The sequence below is a fragment of the Pristis pectinata genome, chromosome 10, assembly GCF_009764475.1.
Source record: "Pristis pectinata isolate sPriPec2 chromosome 10, sPriPec2.1.pri, whole genome shotgun sequence".
Taxonomy (NCBI): domain Eukaryota; kingdom Metazoa; phylum Chordata; class Chondrichthyes; order Rhinopristiformes; family Pristidae; genus Pristis; species Pristis pectinata.
This window is the reverse complement of record NC_067414.1, coordinates 51,282,057-51,303,211: the sequence shown is the minus strand read 5'-3', so window position 1 is coordinate 51,303,211 and position 21,155 is coordinate 51,282,057. Positions and strand designations below refer to the sequence as shown.

At 41.0% G+C, this 21,155-nt stretch overlaps 2 protein-coding genes across 3 annotated transcripts in view; one reads left to right on the top strand and one right to left on the bottom strand.

Annotated features, from left to right (window-relative positions):
* The window catches only part of LOC127575211 (uncharacterized), a 165,542-nt gene extending 156,901 nt beyond the window's left edge, over window positions 1–8,641 (bottom strand). Inside the window, exons 1-2 of the mRNA XM_052024916.1 lie at window positions 8,449–8,641; window positions 3,817–3,982 (exon numbers count right to left, since the gene is read on the bottom strand). Of these exons, the coding sequence (XP_051880876.1) occupies window positions 3,817–3,982; window positions 8,449–8,641 (359 nt within the window). The remainder of the gene's footprint in view (window positions 1–3,816; window positions 3,983–8,448) is intronic.
* epb41l2 (erythrocyte membrane protein band 4.1 like 2) overlaps window positions 8,353–21,155 on the top strand; it is a 116,754-nt gene continuing 103,951 nt past the window's right edge. For both annotated transcript variants that reach the window (XM_052024054.1, XM_052024053.1), the window contains exons 1-2: window positions 8,353–8,546; window positions 8,741–8,838. The gene's annotated coding sequence lies outside the window, so the exon portion shown is untranslated. The remainder of the gene's footprint in view (window positions 8,547–8,740; window positions 8,839–21,155) is intronic.

The window sequence follows — 21,155 nt, the reverse complement described above, 5'->3', positions numbered from 1 at the left end:
ATCAGTCAGATAATAGGCCATGTTAAACCTGCAACAAGAACCAAAACTCCGTTCTTTTCATTGATGATTATAAGGCTACTTAATTGAAGCAAACTATAAAGTAAGTTCCTTTTTAAAAACTAGTTCAGTTTAATTTAACATTTTCTCAGTACTTACAAATGTTTCAGAGGTTTTGGCTAGCTTTATTTTTTGTTAATTTTTAAATGCTTTACAATATTACCATAGTTAATAACTTTCAAACATATCTGAATTTCTGAAACATTTAAAGTCTATTAAATGGCCCTTGCAGCGTTTACAACCAATTAGGCCAGGGGTGGGGATTTGCCAAAGCTTTTAGCTAGGGGTTGGGGATGGGAGAGTTCAGTGGGTGGGTGTCCTCAGTGTGCTGTTGCAGGCCCTGCCATTGCTCGGGCCGCATCACTTGCTGGGCTGCTTCAGGTCAGCAAGGAAGATCTTTCACATCTGGATCTGGTGGGTGTGGGCATGGGCTGACTGTAGGAGGTGATTCTGTGCCGTGAGCCATGGTCAATAGGAGCTGGCCCATAGTTTATTATAAGTACTAAACTGAACTACACATAGAATTCAAAGTACCACATTCCATCCCTCTCCCCTCCACTCTACCCAGGGTTCCATACTCCCTTACATTTTTAAAAAACTTCACTATTGCTCAGTGCCCAGTGAATTGAACTCACAATTGTCATAGTCAATCTCATATTCCTACATGTCAGCTTCCTGCCCAGGTCTTAGTGATCCTTCTGATAATTTACCCTGAAGCACCCTTATGTTCACCAGCTGGCTCTGCTGCTATTAACTGGATCTGATTTTATATGTTCCTAGATTTAATGGCTCCTGACAATTCTCTCTCTCCTCTTATGGGCTTCATCTCCTCTCAAATTTTCCTTGCAATTTCTTGTGACTCTGATTAAATTTCTAGAATCCATCCTAAAACAAATTTGAAAATCAAACTATTGTGGATATTTCAAGTAAACTCGGATACATTGGACACAATCCCTAGCAAAAACCTATCTCTATAATATCCCAGTGTGATATTTTCAGAATTTATACCTTTAGGGAAGGTAGAAATTTTGATTAGACTCAGTTGTTGGAACTGCCAAAACAGATATCTACATATTCTCTTATATCCACAGGCATCTGTGACATTTCGATAGTATAATCTGTAGTAATATGATTTTACTAAGTGATAGATCTTTAACTGCTTTTGGCCTTTTAAACTGATATGGTTTCAGTGAGGCATATTCAGAACACTGATTGCAACTTTAGGTGGGAGGTCTGGAAAAATCATAATCAAATTGATTTGTATTTTTTAACTCAATCATCTAATTATAGTATTACTCCTCGGTACAGTTTCCAATCTGCAGCAGCAATTATACTGGAAATCCAGGTGGCACAATCTCAGAGTAATTAAAGGGCCATTCAAAAGATGGAATTTGGAGGAAATTGGAGTTTGATCAAAGAAAGGGTGAAGTTTCATCATGAATTCAGAATGCTCAAGGGCAGCTATGCTTCAGTTTAACGGGGCATTGTCTGATGTACTGCTGGATGCAATCTGGAGCTGAAAAGAGATAAGCCTCTCCAGCACTTGGAGGAAGAAGCCTGCTGCTGTAATGAGACCGGTAGCCAGAGCATTGTGGCATGCTACTGGATTCAATGCAAAAATGCACTCTAATGATCCAGCCAGGGCAGGAAATCACTCACATCATTCACATTCCTCCCCTCTGTCTGGCTGGTGAGACCTAATCCAGCACATTACTCATATTCATGTACTTTGTAGAGGTGTCAGTTTTCACATATAGCTACCAATCCATCCATCAGCAACATACGTTCATATTTCTGCAATTTGATTCCTCTCCCGAATGATCATCCCTTCCAAATAATTAGACAACAATTAGGCAAGCACATAACATTACTGTTATTTATCTGTTTTTTCATCAATAGTAGAGTTTCCAAGACACAGGAGAGAGAGGTCAGATGTGATTCTCCACAGATTTCTCAGTTTGCAGCATAAAAAAGTACGAGAAGTCAGTGGCATTACTATACTTCTGATCATCAGAATTTCAGCAGCCAGTTTCTTCCAGCTGCTTAATATCTGAATGAAATATCAGTGACCCATATTTCCCATCTTTTCAATCAAAATCAGATTTATTATCACTGACATACGTGAAATTTGTTGTTTTGTGATAGCAGTACAGTGCAGAGACATAAAAATCTATAAATTACAGAAGTAAATAAATAGTGCAAAATAAAAGGAATAATGAGGTAGTTTTCATGGGTTCATGGACCGTTCAGAAATCTGATGGTGGAGGAGAAGAAGCTGTTCCTAAATCATTGAGTGTGGGTCTTCAGGCTCCTGTACCTCCTCCCTCATGGTAGTAACGAGAAGAAGGCATGTCCCGGCTGGTGAGGGTCCTTAATGATGGATGACACCTTACTGAGGCAATGCCTCCTGAAGATGTTTTCAATGGTGGGGAGGGTTGTGCCCATGATGGAGCTGGCTGAGTCTATAACCCTCTGTAACCTCTTTCGATCCTGTGCATTGGAGCCTCCACACCAAACTGTAATGCAACCAGTCAACATGCTCTCAACTATACATCTGTAGAAATTCGTGAGAGCCTTTGGTGACATACCAAATCTCCTCAAACTCCTAACGAAATAGAGCCGCTGGTGTGCCTCCTTCGTGACTGCATCAATATGTTGGGCCCAGGATAGATCCTCTGAGATGTCGACGCCCTGGAACTTGAAGCTGCTCACCCTTTCCACCGCTGATCCCTCAAAGAGGACTGGTGTGTGTTCTCCTTTCCTGGTCTGCAATCAGATCCTTGGTCTTGCTGACATTGAGTGTGAGGTTATTTTGCAACACCGCTCAACCAGTGATCTATCTCATTCCTGCAAGCCTCCTCATCACCATCTGAGATTCTACCAACAACAGTGGTGACATCGGTGAATTTATAGATGGCATTTGAGCTGTGCCTAGCCAGACAGTCATGAGCGTAGAGAGAGTAGAGCAGTGGGCTAAGCACGCATCCTTGAGGTGCGCCTGTGTTGATAGTCAGTGAGGAGGAGATGTTATTACCGATCCGCACTGACTGTGTTCTCCCAATAAGGAAGTCAAGGATCCAGTTCCAGAGGGAGCTACAGAGGCCCGGGTTTTGGATCTTGTTGACTAATACTGAGGGGATGATGGTGTTGAATGCCGAGCTGGAATCGATAAACAGCAGCCTGACTTGCATTTTGCTGTTGTCTTGGTACTCCAAAGCTGAGTAAAGAACCAATGAAATTGCACCCAGTGTAGTCCTGTTGCGGCGGTGGGCAAATTGCAGCGGATCCAGGCCCTTGCTCAGGCAGGAGTTAACGTAGCCGTGATCAACCTCTCGAAGCACTTCATTACGGAAGATGTGAGTACGACCAGGCGATAGTCATTGAGGCATCTCACTCTGCTCTTCTTGGGCACCAGTATGATTGCTGCCCTTTTGAAGATTTAAAATCTGCTTAATTTATTTCTTTATTAGTCACATGTAGATCGAAACACACAGTGAAATGTGTCTTTTTGCATTAACAACCAACACATTCTGAGAATATGCAGGGGGCAGCCCACAAGTGTCACCAAGCTTCCGTCGCCAACATAGGATGTTCACAGCTTCCTAACCCGTACGTCTTTTGGAATGTGGGAGGAAACCAGAGCACCCTGAGGGAGAACATACAAACTCCTTTCAGACAGTGGTGGAATTGAACCCGGGTTGCTGGCGCTGTAATAGCGTTACGGTAACTGCTACACTACTGTGCCACCCTCCCACTCACTCTGATTGCAGCAGTGAGAGGTCGAATACTCCAGCCAGTTGGTCAGCACGGGTCTTCAGTACCTGAACAGGTACACTGTCGGGGCCTGATGCCTTGCAAGGGTTCACCCTTTTGAAGGTTCTTCGGACATTGGCCTTCAAGACAGAGATCACAGGGTTGCTGGATGCTGTGGAGATTCGCACAGGTGTAGTGTTATGCTCCCTTTCAAAGCTTGCATAAAAGGCATTGGGCTCATCGGGGACTGAAGCATCGCTGCTATTTATGCTGTTAGGTTTCGTGTTATAGGAAGTAATGACAAGCAAACCCTACCACAGCTGTTGTGCATCTGATTCTGTCTCTCGCTTCAATCAGAATTTGCCTTTTTACTCTCACGATGGCCTTCCGTAGGTAGTACCTGGACTTTTTGTCGGATTCTGGATCACCAGTCTTGAATGCCACATATCTTACCTCAGCAGACTGCAGATCTCCTGGTTCATCCAGGGCTTCTGGTTTGGGAAGACTCAGTATGTTCTCAATGGCACACACTCATCCACGCAGGTCTTGATGAACTCAATGATGGCTGTGGTATATTCATTCAGATCCAAAGATGAATCCCTGAATATAGTCCAGTCCACTGATTCAAAGCAGTCCTGTAAATGGTTCCCCACCTCCCTTGACCATACCTTCGCCACCCTCACCACTGGTGCTGCTGTCTTCAGTCTCTGCCTATATGCCTGGAGTAGAAGTACAGCCAGGTGATCGGACTTGCTAAAGTCCGGGCGTGGGACGGCACGGTTAGTGTTCTTGATGGTGGTGTAACAGTGATCGAGTGTGTTGGCTCCACTGGTTCTGCAGATAACATGTTGGTGGTAGTTGGCCAGAGACTTCTTCAAGCTAGCCTGGTTGAAGTCCTCCGCAATGACAGGGAAGGCATCGGGGTGCCTTTCATTGGAACTTTCATTTAGATGACCATGAAGAAAACCACAACCGTGAACTTGAGCTTCTGCTTTATTGGGTGTGCATGCGCGGCTCTGGGGAGAGAATGGGTGAATAATTTTTGGGATCCAAAGGTACATACATACATGCAAACTCATAAATTCCATATCAATGGCCAATCTCAACACCAACAACTGATTTGCAAGATTTGTTTACAAATATTTTATGTTCCTGTTAATTCAATTTATTTTGTTGATTCCAGTGGAGGACTGCAGAACAATGTAGCCAGTGAAGGTTAAGTAACTGAGAACAACAGTAATAATCATAACAATTTCCATTTATAGATTGTCTTTAAAGTAGCAATGGCTAGATGTTTCACGAGAGAATTACGAAACAAAAATTGACATTGTTAACCGAACGGTTGATCAAAGAGGCAGGATGTAAAGGATGAATACAGAATAGTTTAGGGAAGGAATTCCAAAGCTCAGGGCTTTAACAGCTGAAAGCCTGGCTGCAGTTGTTAGGTGATTTAAAAAAGGGTTGTGCAAGATACCTGAACTACAGGTGAACAACTGCCTTGAAGGTTTACAGGGCAGAAGGAGATCATGGATAAAAGGAGCAATGGGTTCACGGAGAGATTTGAAAACAATGGTAAGAATTTTAAATCAAAGTTTTGCTTCGCTGTGAGCTCTGCAGGTAAGCAAGCAAGATGGCATTGGGTGAAGATGATGGTGCATGATAAAACATGGGAAACATGTCTTATTAAATGACTGTGTGTGCTGAATAAGGAAGGCCAGCCAGAAACACATTGAAATAGTCTCTGGGTAACAAAATCAAGGTGAGAGTTTTTGCAGTAAATTATGGTACAGGTGCTTGGAAATATGCAAACTGGTTGATGGCATGGATATGCGTTTAGAAGCTTAGTTCAGCTTCAAATTTGACACTAAGGTTTTGAAAACTTTTGCTCAGTTTCAGTTAGTTGCCAAGGAAAAGGGTGGCATTGGTAGCTCAGGAATGGAGCTTGTGATGGGTTTTGTAAACAATGGCCTTGGCCATTCCAATATTTAGTTAGAGAGAATTTTTTTTAGTCATCCACTGTTGGATGTCTGACTATGGAGGGTGACACTGAGATGGACTCATTGTTGTAGATGTGGAAACAGTTGAGTGTTTTCAGATGATGTTGCTGAGGGGCATCACTGATCACAAATAGGAGTGGGCCAAAGATAAATCCTTAACAGATAGTAGAGATAACAGTATGGGTTAGGGAAAATAAGCTATTGCTGCTATGACTGATAAGAATGGAACCAGACATGTCCCACCCAGTATGGGTGATTGTGAAGAAGCATTGGAGGAGGAAGGTGTAATCAAGTGTATCAAAGACTGAATTCAGATCAAGAAAACCAGCTCTGTGGTTTCCATGGTAAACCATGTGTGATTGGATATCCCAGACCACCTCTTTCTTTCCCAATATGCTGTCAGTGAACTTTGACTCTCTCCTTGTTATCACAGCCACAAAATCTATGCCATTATCTGATCACTTTTCCATTTTGGGAGCTTGTTGTATGTAAATTCTATGATGTACTTTTTACATTCCAGCAGTGATTAGATTTCAAAAGTACTTCAAAACTGCAGGTGCCTTGGGACATCTGCAGTTGTTAAATATTATATATAAATTTAAATATTTTTCTCATGTACAGGAGGACAACATCTACAACTAGGGAAGGTTTTCAAATTTAACTGTGATTTATAAGCATGATAACAGGAAATACAGACTGTGCCTCGGAGACGGTTTTTAAAAATAAATTCTCAAAAATTGTAATTAAAAGACAAATAAAGTGTTTGTTCCTGGTGGGTTTGAAAACCTGTTAGCAATATTGTGAGACCTGCACTGGATAACTAGAAACGGAGAATTGAATTCAGAATCTGGATCGTGGCCAGATTTATAGATAAAATTTGTTCAGACTGAAGGTCTGATGACAAATAGAAAATATCGAAGGGATTTGAGAAAATCATAGTCTCTTGTGTAATTCCAACCCATTTTTAAGCATACAGTTGCATTGCTCCTAAATTACTTGCTTTTTTGGTGAGGAATGTGGACGAATCGCCTGGTGCAGACTGGTGATTAACTTGTTATTCCTTTCCCATTTTCATTGACTGTGTTTTTTCTAGTTTTGATTTGTTAAACAAACTGCTGAAACTATGTCATGTGAACTATTCAGCATAAAGAAATAGAGGTGCAGCATTGTTAGTGTAAGTAGCTTCCTTAATATTCTAGGCCACCGATGACACTCTGATTTGAACCAACGAAATGTAAAAAATCAGCTCTACTGCTTGTCGTTCATGCTTGTATTTGTTCATGTTTAAATCTTGTATTTGTTTTCATTGGAAGACCTCTGCAACATTCTAGTGGTTGGCTCCAATGCCCCTGGACATTAGAGGCTTTACTGTCAACATAAATTAACAGCAATGTCCACTATTACGTTTAGTGTTCTGTTCAGGTTAAATTCTGATCAATTTAATGTGGTCATGACATTGGACTTATAAACATTAATTTAAATTAAATCGTAAAATAGCAAATTAAGGAATAAATTGTCTTTCCAATTCAGTACCAGTGACGAGGTTCCCGGTACCATTTTAGTTATTGGATATCCTTTTATTGCTTGCTGCTAAGTAATATTTTCTTTGTATATTTGTTGTTTTATACACAAGTTATACCTCAGGTAAAATACTCCCCGCAGTAAACAACAGTGTTAAGGAATCAACAACTATAAAGGCAATGTTTTGGGAAATTTTCAAGATAGAATGCTTCGTTGGCAAAGAAGTAATAATCCAAATAAACAATTTAGGATAAATTGAGTAGAGGTAATGAGAAATTAACAGCTGGACATGGGGGAAAATGCAATGGGTTTAAGAAGCCAAGTCATTGTAATGACCCAGAATGGCATTATAATGTTTGAATAGGTTGCTTTACTTCTTAGATTTAACAGTTTTGGATCTCCGACTACAATAACAATCTTTCCTGTGACCATCTCCCAGCAAACTGTTTTATTTAAACCCGTCCAGGTATGTTAATATATATTTTCCTCACTTTGGCCAGTTACCCAGTTACACAATATTGACTAGAGGATGAGTTCCCCGCCATCAACCCTGCCCTTCCATTGATAAAGCAAAAGGTGCTCATGTGCAGCGAAAATAATTTTTAGTCAATTGACAGGGACACCGACCAATCAGAAGGCAGAAGTTTGACAAAAGACTGACATGGCACTTGGACACACGCCAATGGTCATTGGGATAAGAGCCGTGCAACAATATAGATTTTGGTCAGGGCGCACCGACTCATCCGGCGAATAACAGCGTGCAACAGGACAAGTGGGGAGGGTAGGAGGCTGAAGTGGAGAGACAGGAGATGCTGAAGCGTGCGAGAGAGGGAGATAAGAAAGAGGGGCGGGACGATCTGTGATAATAAGGAGACGGGGCTGGATATGGTGATGACATGGAGGGGGCGGGGCTAGACGTGTTGATTGAGTGAGGGGGCGGGGCTAGACGTATTGCTGGAGAGAGGGGCGGGGCTGAATGCGGTGACGGTGCAGGGGGCGGGGCCTTGGTGAGGCTCCGAGCCTCGCCCCCAGCAGCCCGTGGAAACCGCATCAGTTTAGCGCGCGTTCGGGGGGGAATTTCAAGTGCGGCGACGGGGGTGGGGGGGGGGTCGGTTTTTACCGGCGGCCGCAGGACTTCCCTCCATCACACCGGGCAGCGCAGCGCAGCTCAAAACGGTGCGGCGATAGGGGTGCCCGAGGCACGTTGGCGCCGAGCAGGTAACGGCAGCAGACGGTGGAGGAGCGGAACCCCGAGCCAGTGTGCGGGGGGCTCGCCTCCCGCTGGAGATCCCTCCCGAGAGCGGCGGCGCCATTTTGCGTGGAGAGCACTAATTTTCTTCTTTAAAAGGATTTTGCTTCCGCGTAGATTTTATAATGTATGTTTTCTCTTTTTTGTATTTTCCCCTCCTGAGCTGAAAGATCTGCGATTCCGGGTATTGAGTTATCCAACGGTAAAGAGTGGAAAACAAATCTCTTCTTCCCTCCCACCCCCCCCACCCCTCCGCATCGGGTGAGTATCTTGTCTCACTTGTGTTGAGGGGAGGGGGGTGGCCGTCAAAGATTAATTTCTGCTTGTTTTGAATTTTATTTCGCTTCTTGCAGTGTAACGGTGTTATGAGGAGGTGTAGCAGTTGCCTGGCAGTCTGCTCGGTTTCAAAGTGCCGCGTCCAATGTTGCCTCGCCCACTTGCAGGCTAAAGCGATTTGCAGGAACATTTTATAAAGTTTTATTTTATTATGGCGATTTTGGGTGAAATATTACCATTTTAAAATCCAGCGGTGTACTGTTCTCGTGTTGTGCAAAAGTTCGTGCATATTTAGACGCTTGTCGTTCGTGCATGCAAAAAAAGTCCCCCTTTTGCGGATGGGCAAGAATTCACTGCGGTGATAATTGCAATAAATACAATGGGTTTCATGTGTTTGTCTTAGTTATGTTTTTGGAGGATGTGTACATCTTCGGAGTATTCGCAGAGTCTCCAGAGCGTGTCTCTGTTTTGTTACTCCTGGGCTGTGCTTTCTGATTATCGCGTGGTTGTTTATTACTTGTTGCTTTCGCGTATTGGAGTTATCTTCTCACTCTACTAATTTGCATTGGGAAAATATTTTTGCGGTTCTGTGTATAAACCTGTATAGTTCAATCTCGCATTTCCGTTTCAAAAGCAAATCTGTGTTCGGGATGAATTTGAGCAATGAGGGTTATATTCTGCACAAAGTCACACGACGTTGAGGGTGAGACAACATAAGTTTTGACATTTTAGCGGTTGGAGGGTCTGGAGATTACTTTGTCACTGTACAGTGATCGTACCCATCCAGATCTTGCTGTGCTTTTCTTCAAAGGCGTAAATTTGTAATGGCTTTAACACAGAAGATTAGCTCAAGTAACGTTGTGTGAGCGGAAGAGTGGTTGACGAGCTTTTGAGGGCGTCGTAGCTCTGGAAAAAAGGTGTTATATCTGAACTTGCGAAGCAGTCAATTAACAGTGCAAATAGATATAATTGCCCTTATTTTGACTTGGCTGCAGGGTGGCTAAGGCCGGAGCTGAATATCCAAGGAATCTAACCAAGGAAACTTAAGAGGTATGAGGAGTGGGTTGGCCACGAAGGATTAGGGAGCTTCATTAATAGGCTTGAAGGTGGATAGGCAATGGCCTATTTTTTTAAGAAATGAATGCAGAAACTGCAACAGCTATACATTCCTTTCTGAAGTAAAAACATAAGATTTAATCTAAATAAAAGAAGGTAAGGATAATATTAGACTAAATGTGGAGACATTAAAAGTAGCGGGCCTGAGGATTAAGAGTGGTTTCATAAACAGCAAAGAGTTTGACTGAGAGAGGGTGAAAATAAGAATAAGAGAGTAAACTTGTAGGGGACAAAGATGTTGACTATTTAAAAACTTCCACAGGCATGTAAAAAGATAATTGATGATAAATGTAGTCAGGAATGTGGGAATTTATAACGAGGGATATAAGAAATAAATGTAGTAACATAATGAGTAAGTCCTTGGAGAGATTTGACTGGCGTTCTACGCGCAATCCAAAAATGATGGGCAAGGATGGGGAAATATGTGAAATGTTGTAAGTGGGATATAAGACGTTTCTCCAGGATTGAATTTGAATTTTTTTGGTCCATTCAGGAGTGATAAACATGAATGATATCACGATGGAAATTGCTGTTTTGCTAATGAAGCTCAGCACTGATCTCCCAACCTAAAGCCGGTTGCATATCTACTTCTCAGCTGAGTAGGTAGCTGCCGAGAGCAAGAATTGGTGGCCCAGAATTGGAATTGGTTTTTATTGTCACTTGTACCGAGGTACAGTGGAAAAACTTGTCTTGCGTACTGTTCATACAGATCAATTCATTACAACAGTGCATTGAGGTAGTACAAGGGAAAACAATACAGAATGCAGAATAAAGTGTCATGACTACAGAGAGAGTGCAGTGCAGGTAGCCAATAAGGTGCAAGGTCATAATGAGGTAGGTTGTGAGTCAAGAGTCCATCTTATTGTACTAGGGAACAATTCAATAGTCTTATAACAGCAGGATCGAAGCCAACTTGAGCCTGGTGGTATGTGCTTTCAGGCTTTTGTATCTTCTTCCTGATGGGAGAGGGGAGAAGAGAGAATGTCCTGGGTGGGTGGGGTCTTTGATTATGCTGGCTGCTTTACTGAGGCAACGAGAAGTATAGACAGTCCATGGAGGGGAGGCTGGTTTCCGTGATGTGCTGTGTCCACAGCTCTCTGCAGTTCCTTGCGGTCCCCGGCAGAGCAGTTGCCATACTAAGCCATGATGCATCCAGATAGGATGCTTTCCATGGTGCATCAATAGAAGTTGGTCAGTGTCAAAGGGGACATGCCAAATTTCTTTAGCATCCTGAGGAAGTAGAGGCGCTGGTGAGCTTTCTTGGCCGTGGCATCTATGTGGTTGGACCAGGAGAGGCTATTGGTGATGTTCACGCCTGGGAACTTGAAGCGCTCCACCCTCTCGAGCTCAGCACTGTTGGTTGATGTGAACAGGTGTATGTGCACCGCCCCCATCCTGAAGTCAATGACCAGCTCTTTTGTTTTCGAACAGATTTACCATAAACGTGCTTAGCTGGATAGCCCTTTGATACCTAGAGAAGGTGGTAAAGCAAGAGTGTGTGGGTCTTTGTTTGCAGCAACAGAGCTCTCACTGAGTAAATTGCTGCAGTTGGAGCTTTGAGTTGAGGTATGAGCAACATGTATTAACTATACCTATCAACTTTGATGTGTTTTCATCTCTTATGCCTATTGATCTTTCCAAACTATAGCAAGTGTCTTCGGAGATAGTTCTCAGTTTCCTGCCTCAGGTATGCCACCTGAGTGTATTTTTCCTTTGAGTAAAATCTAAGTTCTGTACTCCAATTGTGGTCGCATCACAGCTGGGTACAATCCCTAATCCTAATCGGCAAGACATCAACTTTCCTTTACGTATATTTCTTGAGCAAACAGAGTATTTAGAGGTTCCAGCTCTTCAGTGTGCAAAGAGATGGCGATGAGGTGGTGTACAGGAATGAGAGCGATCGGCTGGTTGAGTTGTGTCGCAACGACAACCTCGCACTGAACGTCAGCAAGACCAAGGAATTGAAGGTGGGCTTCCAGGAAGGGGAAGTCAGGAGAACACACCAGTTCTCATTGAGGGGTCACCGGTAGAAAGGGTGAGCAGCTTCAAGTTCCTGGGCGTCAACATCTCAGAGGATTTATCCTGGGCCCGACACATTGATACAATTATGAAGAAGCCATGCCAGTGGCTCCACTTCATTAGAAGTTTGAGGAGTTTCTATAGGTGTACGGTGGAAAGCATTCTGGTTGCATCACAACCTGGTATGGAGGCTCCAATGCGCAGGATTGAAAGAGGCTGCAAAGAGTCGGAGACTCAGCCAATACCATCACAGGCACAGCCCTCCCCACCATCGAGGACACCTTCAAGAGGCGATGCCTTAAGAATGCAGGATTCTCAGTATCTGGAACATGCCCTCTTCTCGATACTACCATCAGGGAGGAGATATAGGAGCCTGAAGACCCACACTCAATGATTCTGGCACAGTTGCTTCCCCTCCACAATCAGATTTCTGAACGGTCCATGAACCCATGAGCACGACCTGTTTGTTCCTTTTTTCTGCACTATTTATTTCTTTCCATAGTTTATCGGTTTTCATGTCTTTATGCTGTACTGTCAATGATAACAAACCTGATTCTGATTCAATGCTATGATGGCCTTAAACTGTGATCTTTCTCCATTGAGCCTTTATGGAAGTAGCACAAAACATCATTGTGCCACTTGGAGTACAATCCTGAGCCTCAGAGTGTGCAATGCTACAGCATTCATTCATGGACAACTTTTTGCACTGGAAGAGCAGCAAGTTTTGGGCAGACCAGACGGTGTCCTTCACTGAGTTTTTGTTCTTTCACAGCAGCAATTAACTATTTGTGTCTGTCCCCAGGAACAGCATGAAGAGCAGAGTCCTGTGTGACTGTTGTTCAACAAAGATAGCAGTGTTTCTTCCTAGACCTCTTTTGGCAAATGTATATTCCAGAAGTAGATGAAACTAGGGCAGTGTACAGTGGCAATGACAGTCCAGCTATGCATGAAGGATCTAACAGGGAGTGCTCTTCTCACACCATCTAAGCAAGGTCTTGGTACTTCATATTAGAGTTCTGTGTAGCAGGCATTTGGCCAAATGAACTTAATGCTCTGGTTGGGAGCAATCCTACAGGATCCATTATCTTCATTTACTCCGGTGCTTCATGGGCACTTCTCAGTTGTTGCTTGCTCTGGCTTCTCCTATTAGCCTTATTCCCAGCATTATCAAGTAATCAGACTTGAAGGATCATTTGGACCAGTTCACTCTGGCGCCTGAAATGGTTGCAGATGCACATCGATCTTTGGATGAGCAGTGAGTGCAAGTAGGAGATGGTGCTGTTGTCCATGCACAGGGAGGCTTTGGCATGGCGTCTTCTGTCTTGGATTGTCGCCCTTGTATTTGTGTCCTACTTGAAGGATATGGTAGATGTCTCTATGCAACCCATAAACAAGTATGCCAAATAATATATAGTTAAAGCTGAATTATCAAACCTTTGTAATAGCTAAATTAAACAATTAGCTGCTCTTGGGTCTCTTTCACTGTTAAATATGAGGGTTTTTTTAATTCATACTTTCAATGGATTCATTTGCAGAAGAGCAGTGCTCATGCTTTTTTGTATGTAAAGTGGATGGAAAGCTGGATGCTCCATGTTTCTGAAGCTCCTTTGCAACAGTTTTAAAAATAAATATTGAAGTCCAGTGTTCTCTTTGGCTGCCTTTTGAAGCTCCTTAGTTCAACATTTAGTTGCCTGATTGGGTTTTTGAGTTTCATTGAAAACGCTATTCCATTACATGTATTGTAAACTTTATTAAACCTGAGAGCAAATATCCTGGAGTAACTTATTGTGTTGTTGAAGAATAATTTAGCAAATTAATTATTTATGATTATAACTCTAGATACTGATTCCTGAAATAATGGATTTGATGCTGTGGAGAGTAATTAGAAGGAACTTTCTGTGATATAAGAGTTACTGCTTTGAGGTGTGCTTGTGATATGTTAAATGCGTTCTTTTGAAAGATGCTGATTTTCTAAAAGGCAACAGCAGTCTTTCCAGAGTTTAAAAAAAATCCTGTTTTATTCCTGGTGGTTTATCTTGTGGGGTACCACTTAATGCGGATGTTTCTTGTGTGTAAAAAAAAAAGACAAAATCTTAACACAACATCAGAAATGCAAGGAGTAGGCCATCTGGCCCTTCCAGCCTGCTCTGTCATTCATCAAGATCACAGCTGATCTCTTATTTTGGCATCATTTTCCTCCACTATCCTTGCACCTTGATTCCCTTAATAGCAAATGAAATTGAGGACTGTGCCCTCTGTGATAGAGAAAGACAATTCCAAAGATTGGCTAATCATGTTTCTCTTTAACTCAATCCTAAACCTGTCAAGCCCTGTGAGAATTTTGTACATTTCAATGAGGTCTTCTCTTCTAAACTCTACATAATACAGGCTTTCTTTATCTAAATGATATATTAAAGAAAAACTGATGTCGTGTGTTTAGACAGAAAAGAAGTATGCCCTAGACTACTATTGAGTTGGCTTTGTGGCATTGCCTACAGGAAGTGAGTTGCAGTATTTTGTTAATATTAGGGTTGTGGTTGTTTTAATTTGAACATTTCCTTTTCTCTCATTTCTACATTTGAGGTCATGGACCACAAATATTTGATATTTGTTCTTTCAGTTACTTTTTAAATGTTTTCTTCAGACGCTTTCTGCTTGGATACTGATGCTTCCAAGAACAAATCAAATCGAAGCAGGGAGAGGCGATTTGGCCCGTGTCTACTCTGCCATTTGATTAGATCACAGTTGATCTTTAAACTCTGCTCCATTGTTCTGCACTAACCTCATATCTTTTTATTCCGTCAATCTTTCTTGAATATACTCAGCAAAGATTCACTGTCCTCTGGTTTAAGGATTTTTTTTCTGATCTGGTCTGAATGGTCAGCCCCTTATTTTAAATCTGTAAACCAGGTACTGGACATCCCAGCCAGAGGAAGCATCATCCCTGCATTTAACATATCAGGTCTTGTTTATTTAAAAAAAATGATATTTCAATGACATCTTCCAAATTCAAGAGAATATGTGCCCAGTCTGTGTAATCTCTCCTTGAAGGACAAACATGCTGTTCAAGGAATCAATCATAAGTGTATTCTTCCTTGGATAGGGAGAGAAGACATAAATGATATCTCAGATAGTCTCACCAGCAACATTACTCTGTACTCTTGTCCATTCACTTAATGCCAATATCTCCTTAAAACCTCGATGCTGCTTCTTCACAGCCTATCCAACTACCTAGTGCTGTATCATCTGCAAACATGGATGTATTCCACTTGATCCCTTCTAAATCATTGATTATAGATTGTGAACAGCTGTGGCACCAATACTGATACTTGTGACAACTCACTGGTTAAGGCCTCTCAACTCAAAAATAAGATGGTTATTCCTACTTTCTTTAATGTCCAAACCTCAGTTCATTCCATTATATTATCCCCATTACTCTAATTTTGTTCAATAAACTTTATTGATGGCCTTCTGAAAATCCAAATACACCACACCAACTGATTCATCCTTGCCTATTTTGCTAATTACATCTTTTAAAAAAAATTGTTGATAATGTGCGTCATAAATCCATGTTAACACTGTCTTGTCTTATTACTGTTTTCCGAATGCTTTTTTCCAGCAGTTTCCCTTCTAATATTGGGCCATCTGGTTTATAGTTCTAGTTGCATCTCTCCCTCAAATAGTGAGGTTACATTTGCCACTTTCCAGTCTGCAGGAGCTATTGTAGAATATGTGGGCAAGCAGTGCATCCACCATCTCCATGGCACTCAAGGATGGCACTGGAGCTGCAATGAACATTGAACGAGAACCTGCACCACTCTTTAATTTGTAAATAATGTAAATGGTACTGTATCTTCAATATATCAGAAGAGCCTAACAAACTATGGTGCTGGTACAGGAAATGGCATTTTTTTGTGTTTTCTGATAGGTACAAATATGCTTTTGTTGTTTAGTATTGATAGATTCTTAATTTATCGGGTGCAAAGCCTGGAATGTGGCTTTAGATCTTGCAGGTAAAAAAAGTCTGGCTAAATGATGCCAATGCACCAACACAGGAAGATTGTGTACATGTGCTAGGTGGTTTAAACCTGGTTTATAAATTGACTTAGATGAGAAATAATAAAAGCTTAAAAGTGTCTATAATGGTATTTGATGTAAGAGTAGTATCTAAAATATAGCTGATATTCAACATTTTTAGTTACAGATTATACTGAGTCTTTAAAATATTGTTATGACTTACTGTTTTTTTAATTACTAATGGAGTCCAATTAAGCAGTCTCAGCAAGAAAGCTAACTCTTTGAAAAATGCTCAAGTTGAGGATTTGAAACTTGGGAAAACTAGTTTTGGCCTATCATTTGTGGTATTTTTTTAAAAAAGATTTTGAAGAATTAATATTACAATCCACTGAATATCTTTATTGTGTTCTAACTACACATCTTGTGTGAGTGAAGTTTGCGTGGTACTGCACCAAGGAGAAGCAATTACAATTTGAAGCTATAATTTTTTTTCAAACATTGTACTTGGAGCATTGATAAGCCATTGTTACTATGGGTATCATTAGCGTCCTGACTGAAACTATTTCAAACATGAAACCCGAAGTACTTCATTAGTGCAATATGTAATGACTTCATATAACTGGTTAGGCATACTTTTTTTTGCTTTTGCATTGCTTTTCACCTCACTAAAAGGGACAATGGTTGTGGTATACTTCTGTTTACTAGGATTTCCTATTTTGTGCAACTCCATTGTCAACTGCAATTAATGCACCTATTTATCTAGCCACAGTTTTATAAGCCACATCTTTGAGATCCACTTTCTTTCCCCCCACAGCTATAAGTTGTATTGTGGCTGTTTGTGTTTTTTAAATTTGACTTAAAGGGTGGAGGTTCACACTTGTTCTTGAATGGCATGTGTGGATTCTATAGCTTTTTAGGTAGCTGGCCTTGTGGTTATTCTGTGAAATGGTTGAAGGTACTTTTGAATATAATGCACACACCTGCCAACATTTGCACTTATATTTCTAGATAAGAATTGTTTACTTGAATTTCAGGGTTAAATATAAAATGACCATTTTGGGATTTTAACTGAAATGAAAATGGATGGGTAGAAATCTAATGTGAAGGTCATAATATGTCATGAGTTATTTATTAAATAGCATTAATGGTGAGGTAATGTATTCTCAGTTCTCATTCCCTGCAGCTGAGAAACACAGCAGTTTTTTCCATTTAATTGCCTCGTGGGAAATATTGTGCTGGTTGATGCATTGCGTGTATGCTTTAATGTTAAGTTTTGTATTGTACATTCAAATGTGAAATTATTCTTTTCATCCTATCTTGCAGTATTGAGGAAATTTCATTTACTGAAGTGGTCATCTTATTTGGTCAGCATGTCCACTTTTAAGTTTGGTGCACAAAGATCACCCTACCTTTATACAGTAGAGAAAATAGAGGCAGTTGTGACAACTGTCTTGCCTTTTACCTTGGATATTATTAATTTTACTGTATTCTGAAAATGTTGGTGTGGTGAAATCATTGGATGCTGTTAACCTCATGAGTGAATGGCCTAATGACTTAACTCGTTAACCAGCTACAATCAAGTGGAGATAAAGGAACCAACTCGATAATAGGAGGGAAATTAATGTCAAATTATCCACTTAGTTTGAGAAAGGAAAATGGGAGATTGAGAGGAGAGAGAAACAATATTTTTTTTGATTCCTTGTTCTCAGTCATTTTGCTTTCTATTAGCATATAATAAGAAATTAGGGAACAAGATCTACATCTTTGCAAAACCGGGTTATCTATCTGTATTGTAGAACCACTTGGGAATATGATTTTGACATTAATGCTGCCAAACCAAGCCCCACACGAAGCATCACTTGACACTGCTTATTAAAAAGAATGCAGGTTCAGGAAAATCTGAGCGTGCAATATAATTATCCTGAATGACTGGCATGAGAGGATTCTTAAGAAACTGGTCATTAATCTAATCCTTGCATGACCACCTGCCTGTAATTGCACCAGGTGGAAAGAAGAGAAGTTCCAATTTCCACTCTGGTCTTCCTTTCTGAAGAGCCATGGATTAATGGTCAGGTGAAATGATGTGGTTCCAACAGATTGGCTATGAAAATAAAACATGCTGATGTAATGATTTTAGTACAGTAATACCCTGCTCTAAACATGTAACAGGATAACTGAAATAATTTTGGCAACCAGTTAACTATAACTATTCTGCTCCTCTTCCAGTCTTTCCTTAATGTCTGGATATAGTCCTAAAACACTCTTATGACATTGTTGCATTTCTGTTCCTTTGCAAACATAATTGAGCTGTCTTTTCTCCTGTTTGTGATTTCTTCTGACATACATTTCCAGCTTATTTGTTCTTGAGTATAAAAGTTGGGAGGTCATGATGCGGTTGTACAGGATGCTGGTGAGGCTGCACTTGGACTTTTGTGTTCAGTTTTGGTCGCCCTGCTATAGGAAAGATCTTATTAAACTGGAAACAGTGCAGAAAAGATTTACAATGATGTTGCCAGGACTTGAGGGGCTAGGTTATAGGGCGAGCTTAGACGGGTTAGGACTTTATTCCTTAGTGCGTAGGAGACTGAGATGTGATCTTATAGAGGTCTATAAAATCATGAGGGGCATAGGTGGGATGAATGCACTCAGTCTTTTACCCAGAGTTGGGGTATCAAGGACTAGTGGACATAGGTTAAGATGAGAGGGGAAAGATTTAAGAGAAACATGAGGGGCAGCTTTTTTTTTACACAAAAGGTGGTATCCATGTGGAATGAGCTGCCAGAGGAAGTGGTTGAGGCAAGTGCAAAAACAACTTTTAAGCGATAGTTAGACATGTATATAGATTGAAAAAGTTTAGAATGTTATGGGCCAAACGCTGGCAAATGGGACTAGCTTAAATAAGGTATCTTGGTTGGCATGGACCAATTGGGCCAAAGGGCCTGTTTCTGGGCTGTGTGATTTTGACTCCAGCATGATTTCTACTTTGATTATTTTTCAAAGGACACTAAAATTGCTTTTGATATTTTCTCACAGCTTTTCAAATGGTCATTTATTCCATCCGTATATAATATAACATCATAACCTAACCTTTCCAAAGCCAATACCCAGGTGCAAAGAGGGCTGAAGTTGATTAGGTTCATAGAATCTACCAATTTTTAAGAAGTGTTGAAAGTTTATTGTACCTTCTAAGTTATTGCTTATATCTGAGACTGATCATGTAATCTGGATTTTGGGTTCAGTAGTTTAAATGATGGCACTTGCATTAACTTTGAAGAAAGCCCCTACAAACATCAATTCCCATTCCCCAACCCTCATTAAAAGAATTTCAAATATGGACAAACCAGAAAGCTAGAACGTTTATTTTTCCCACTATTATGTTAAACCTTTGAGCACTGAAGAAAGATCAGAACACAGGTTAAGTTGAAATGTTTTGAGGGTTTTTACAATCTCTTGTTCTTGTGGAGTTTCCTAACAAATAACTATGGCTTAGTATGTCACTATAAATTCACTTGGACTTTGACAACAAAATGTATCATTTTCAGGATCTCTTAGCATGAAATATAGAACAAAAATGCTGAGAGAATTTTGGAAACAGAAATGGATTTAACATTTTGAGTCAAAGACTTCATGAGTTAGGTCATGTATTCCTGAAATTTTGGTAGGGAAGGGTACAAATTAGTATAACTTGTGGACGATGCTAACAGCAACTTTGGGATTTCCACATTAGTCCTTTGGAGTGTAGAATGTCTTCTGGAACATGCATGGTTCTTAAATGCCAAAATTGATTTCTAGTAGTTGAGACAATACTGACCTTTGCCATTATTGCAACTGCAAAATTTAGGTCAATTACCTTTGGCAAGTACCACAATGAAGGGAAGGTGAGAATCGGTGAGGTGGAAGGAGTTTATTGGAGCATCGTTTCTTTGCCTATGAAATGGGTAGACATTATTTTGGGCATTAGAAATGGCAGGATTTTGATACATCTGGCAAAATTGTAAACCATTACATACAATTGTCACATGGCTTACTCAACTCATTACTGTTAACGTTTGTAAGTGATCTTCAGCCATTGATATTTTCCCAATATTGGTTCTCTCATGTAAATTTTTGAGAGATGGAATTAAACTAGACCACCTGGCATCAGCCAAGACGTCAAATTTGGACAGTGGCAAAGTCATTCCCAACTTGGATGACCTTGTAAACATCCAGTGAATAGTATCTAAATCAGGAAAGCTATCCTACAGACCAGTCTGGCAACAATCTGACCTTGGTCATACTCAGAGCCATACTTTGCCAGATTTGTCCATGACAATTCCTGGGTACATTCTGGGTCCTACCAGCAGGTACTGTTCCATCCACAGCTAGTGGCACGTAGGCAGAAGTCCTTAAAGTTGACTCCAGGCCCTTTAAGGCTTATGGTTTTAGGTCTAACACAGGTAAGGAAAGGTCCTCCTAATTATTATCTGCCATCCTCCCTCAGCTGATGTATCAGGCTGCTTCCTGGTTGAACACATTTGGAAGAAGTACTGCAGGTAGCAGAAGAACAGAATGTATTCTGGGAGGATGACTTCAATGCCTATCATTGGGGCTTAATAACAGGAATGCAGACCAAGTTGGCCAAGTCCTGAAGAATCTACCTACCAGAAGAGGTCTGTAGCATAGTCAGTGAACCAGTCCAAGGGATAAACTACTTAACCTTGTCCTTACCAATTATTTACGGCAGCTGCATCCATCCATGATGGCATTGGTATAAGTGACCATTGAACTGCCCTTGTGAAGACAGTCCTGTCTTCATTACCAAGGACACTTTTTTTGTGGTTGTGTGCTTGCTTATAAAGGCTCAGATCATGTTTGACAGTCCAAACTGTGGATCATCAGCAGCAGCACAAACACACTACCAGAATAAGTAACATCATGGCTGGCATATCCCTCCTACTATGAACTACGAACTGCCAAGCATACTTAAAATGAGAGGTGCTAGCCTAGTGAAGCTGCAATACTGTATTACATACATGGTGAAATACATGCAGTAGTGAGAACCAGGCAGTCTCATAAACAACAGATTAGAACAAAGCTCTGCAGTACTACCACAGCTAGTCGTGAATGATGATGGGCTATGAAATAGCTAAAGAGGGTAGGATGATGGAGCT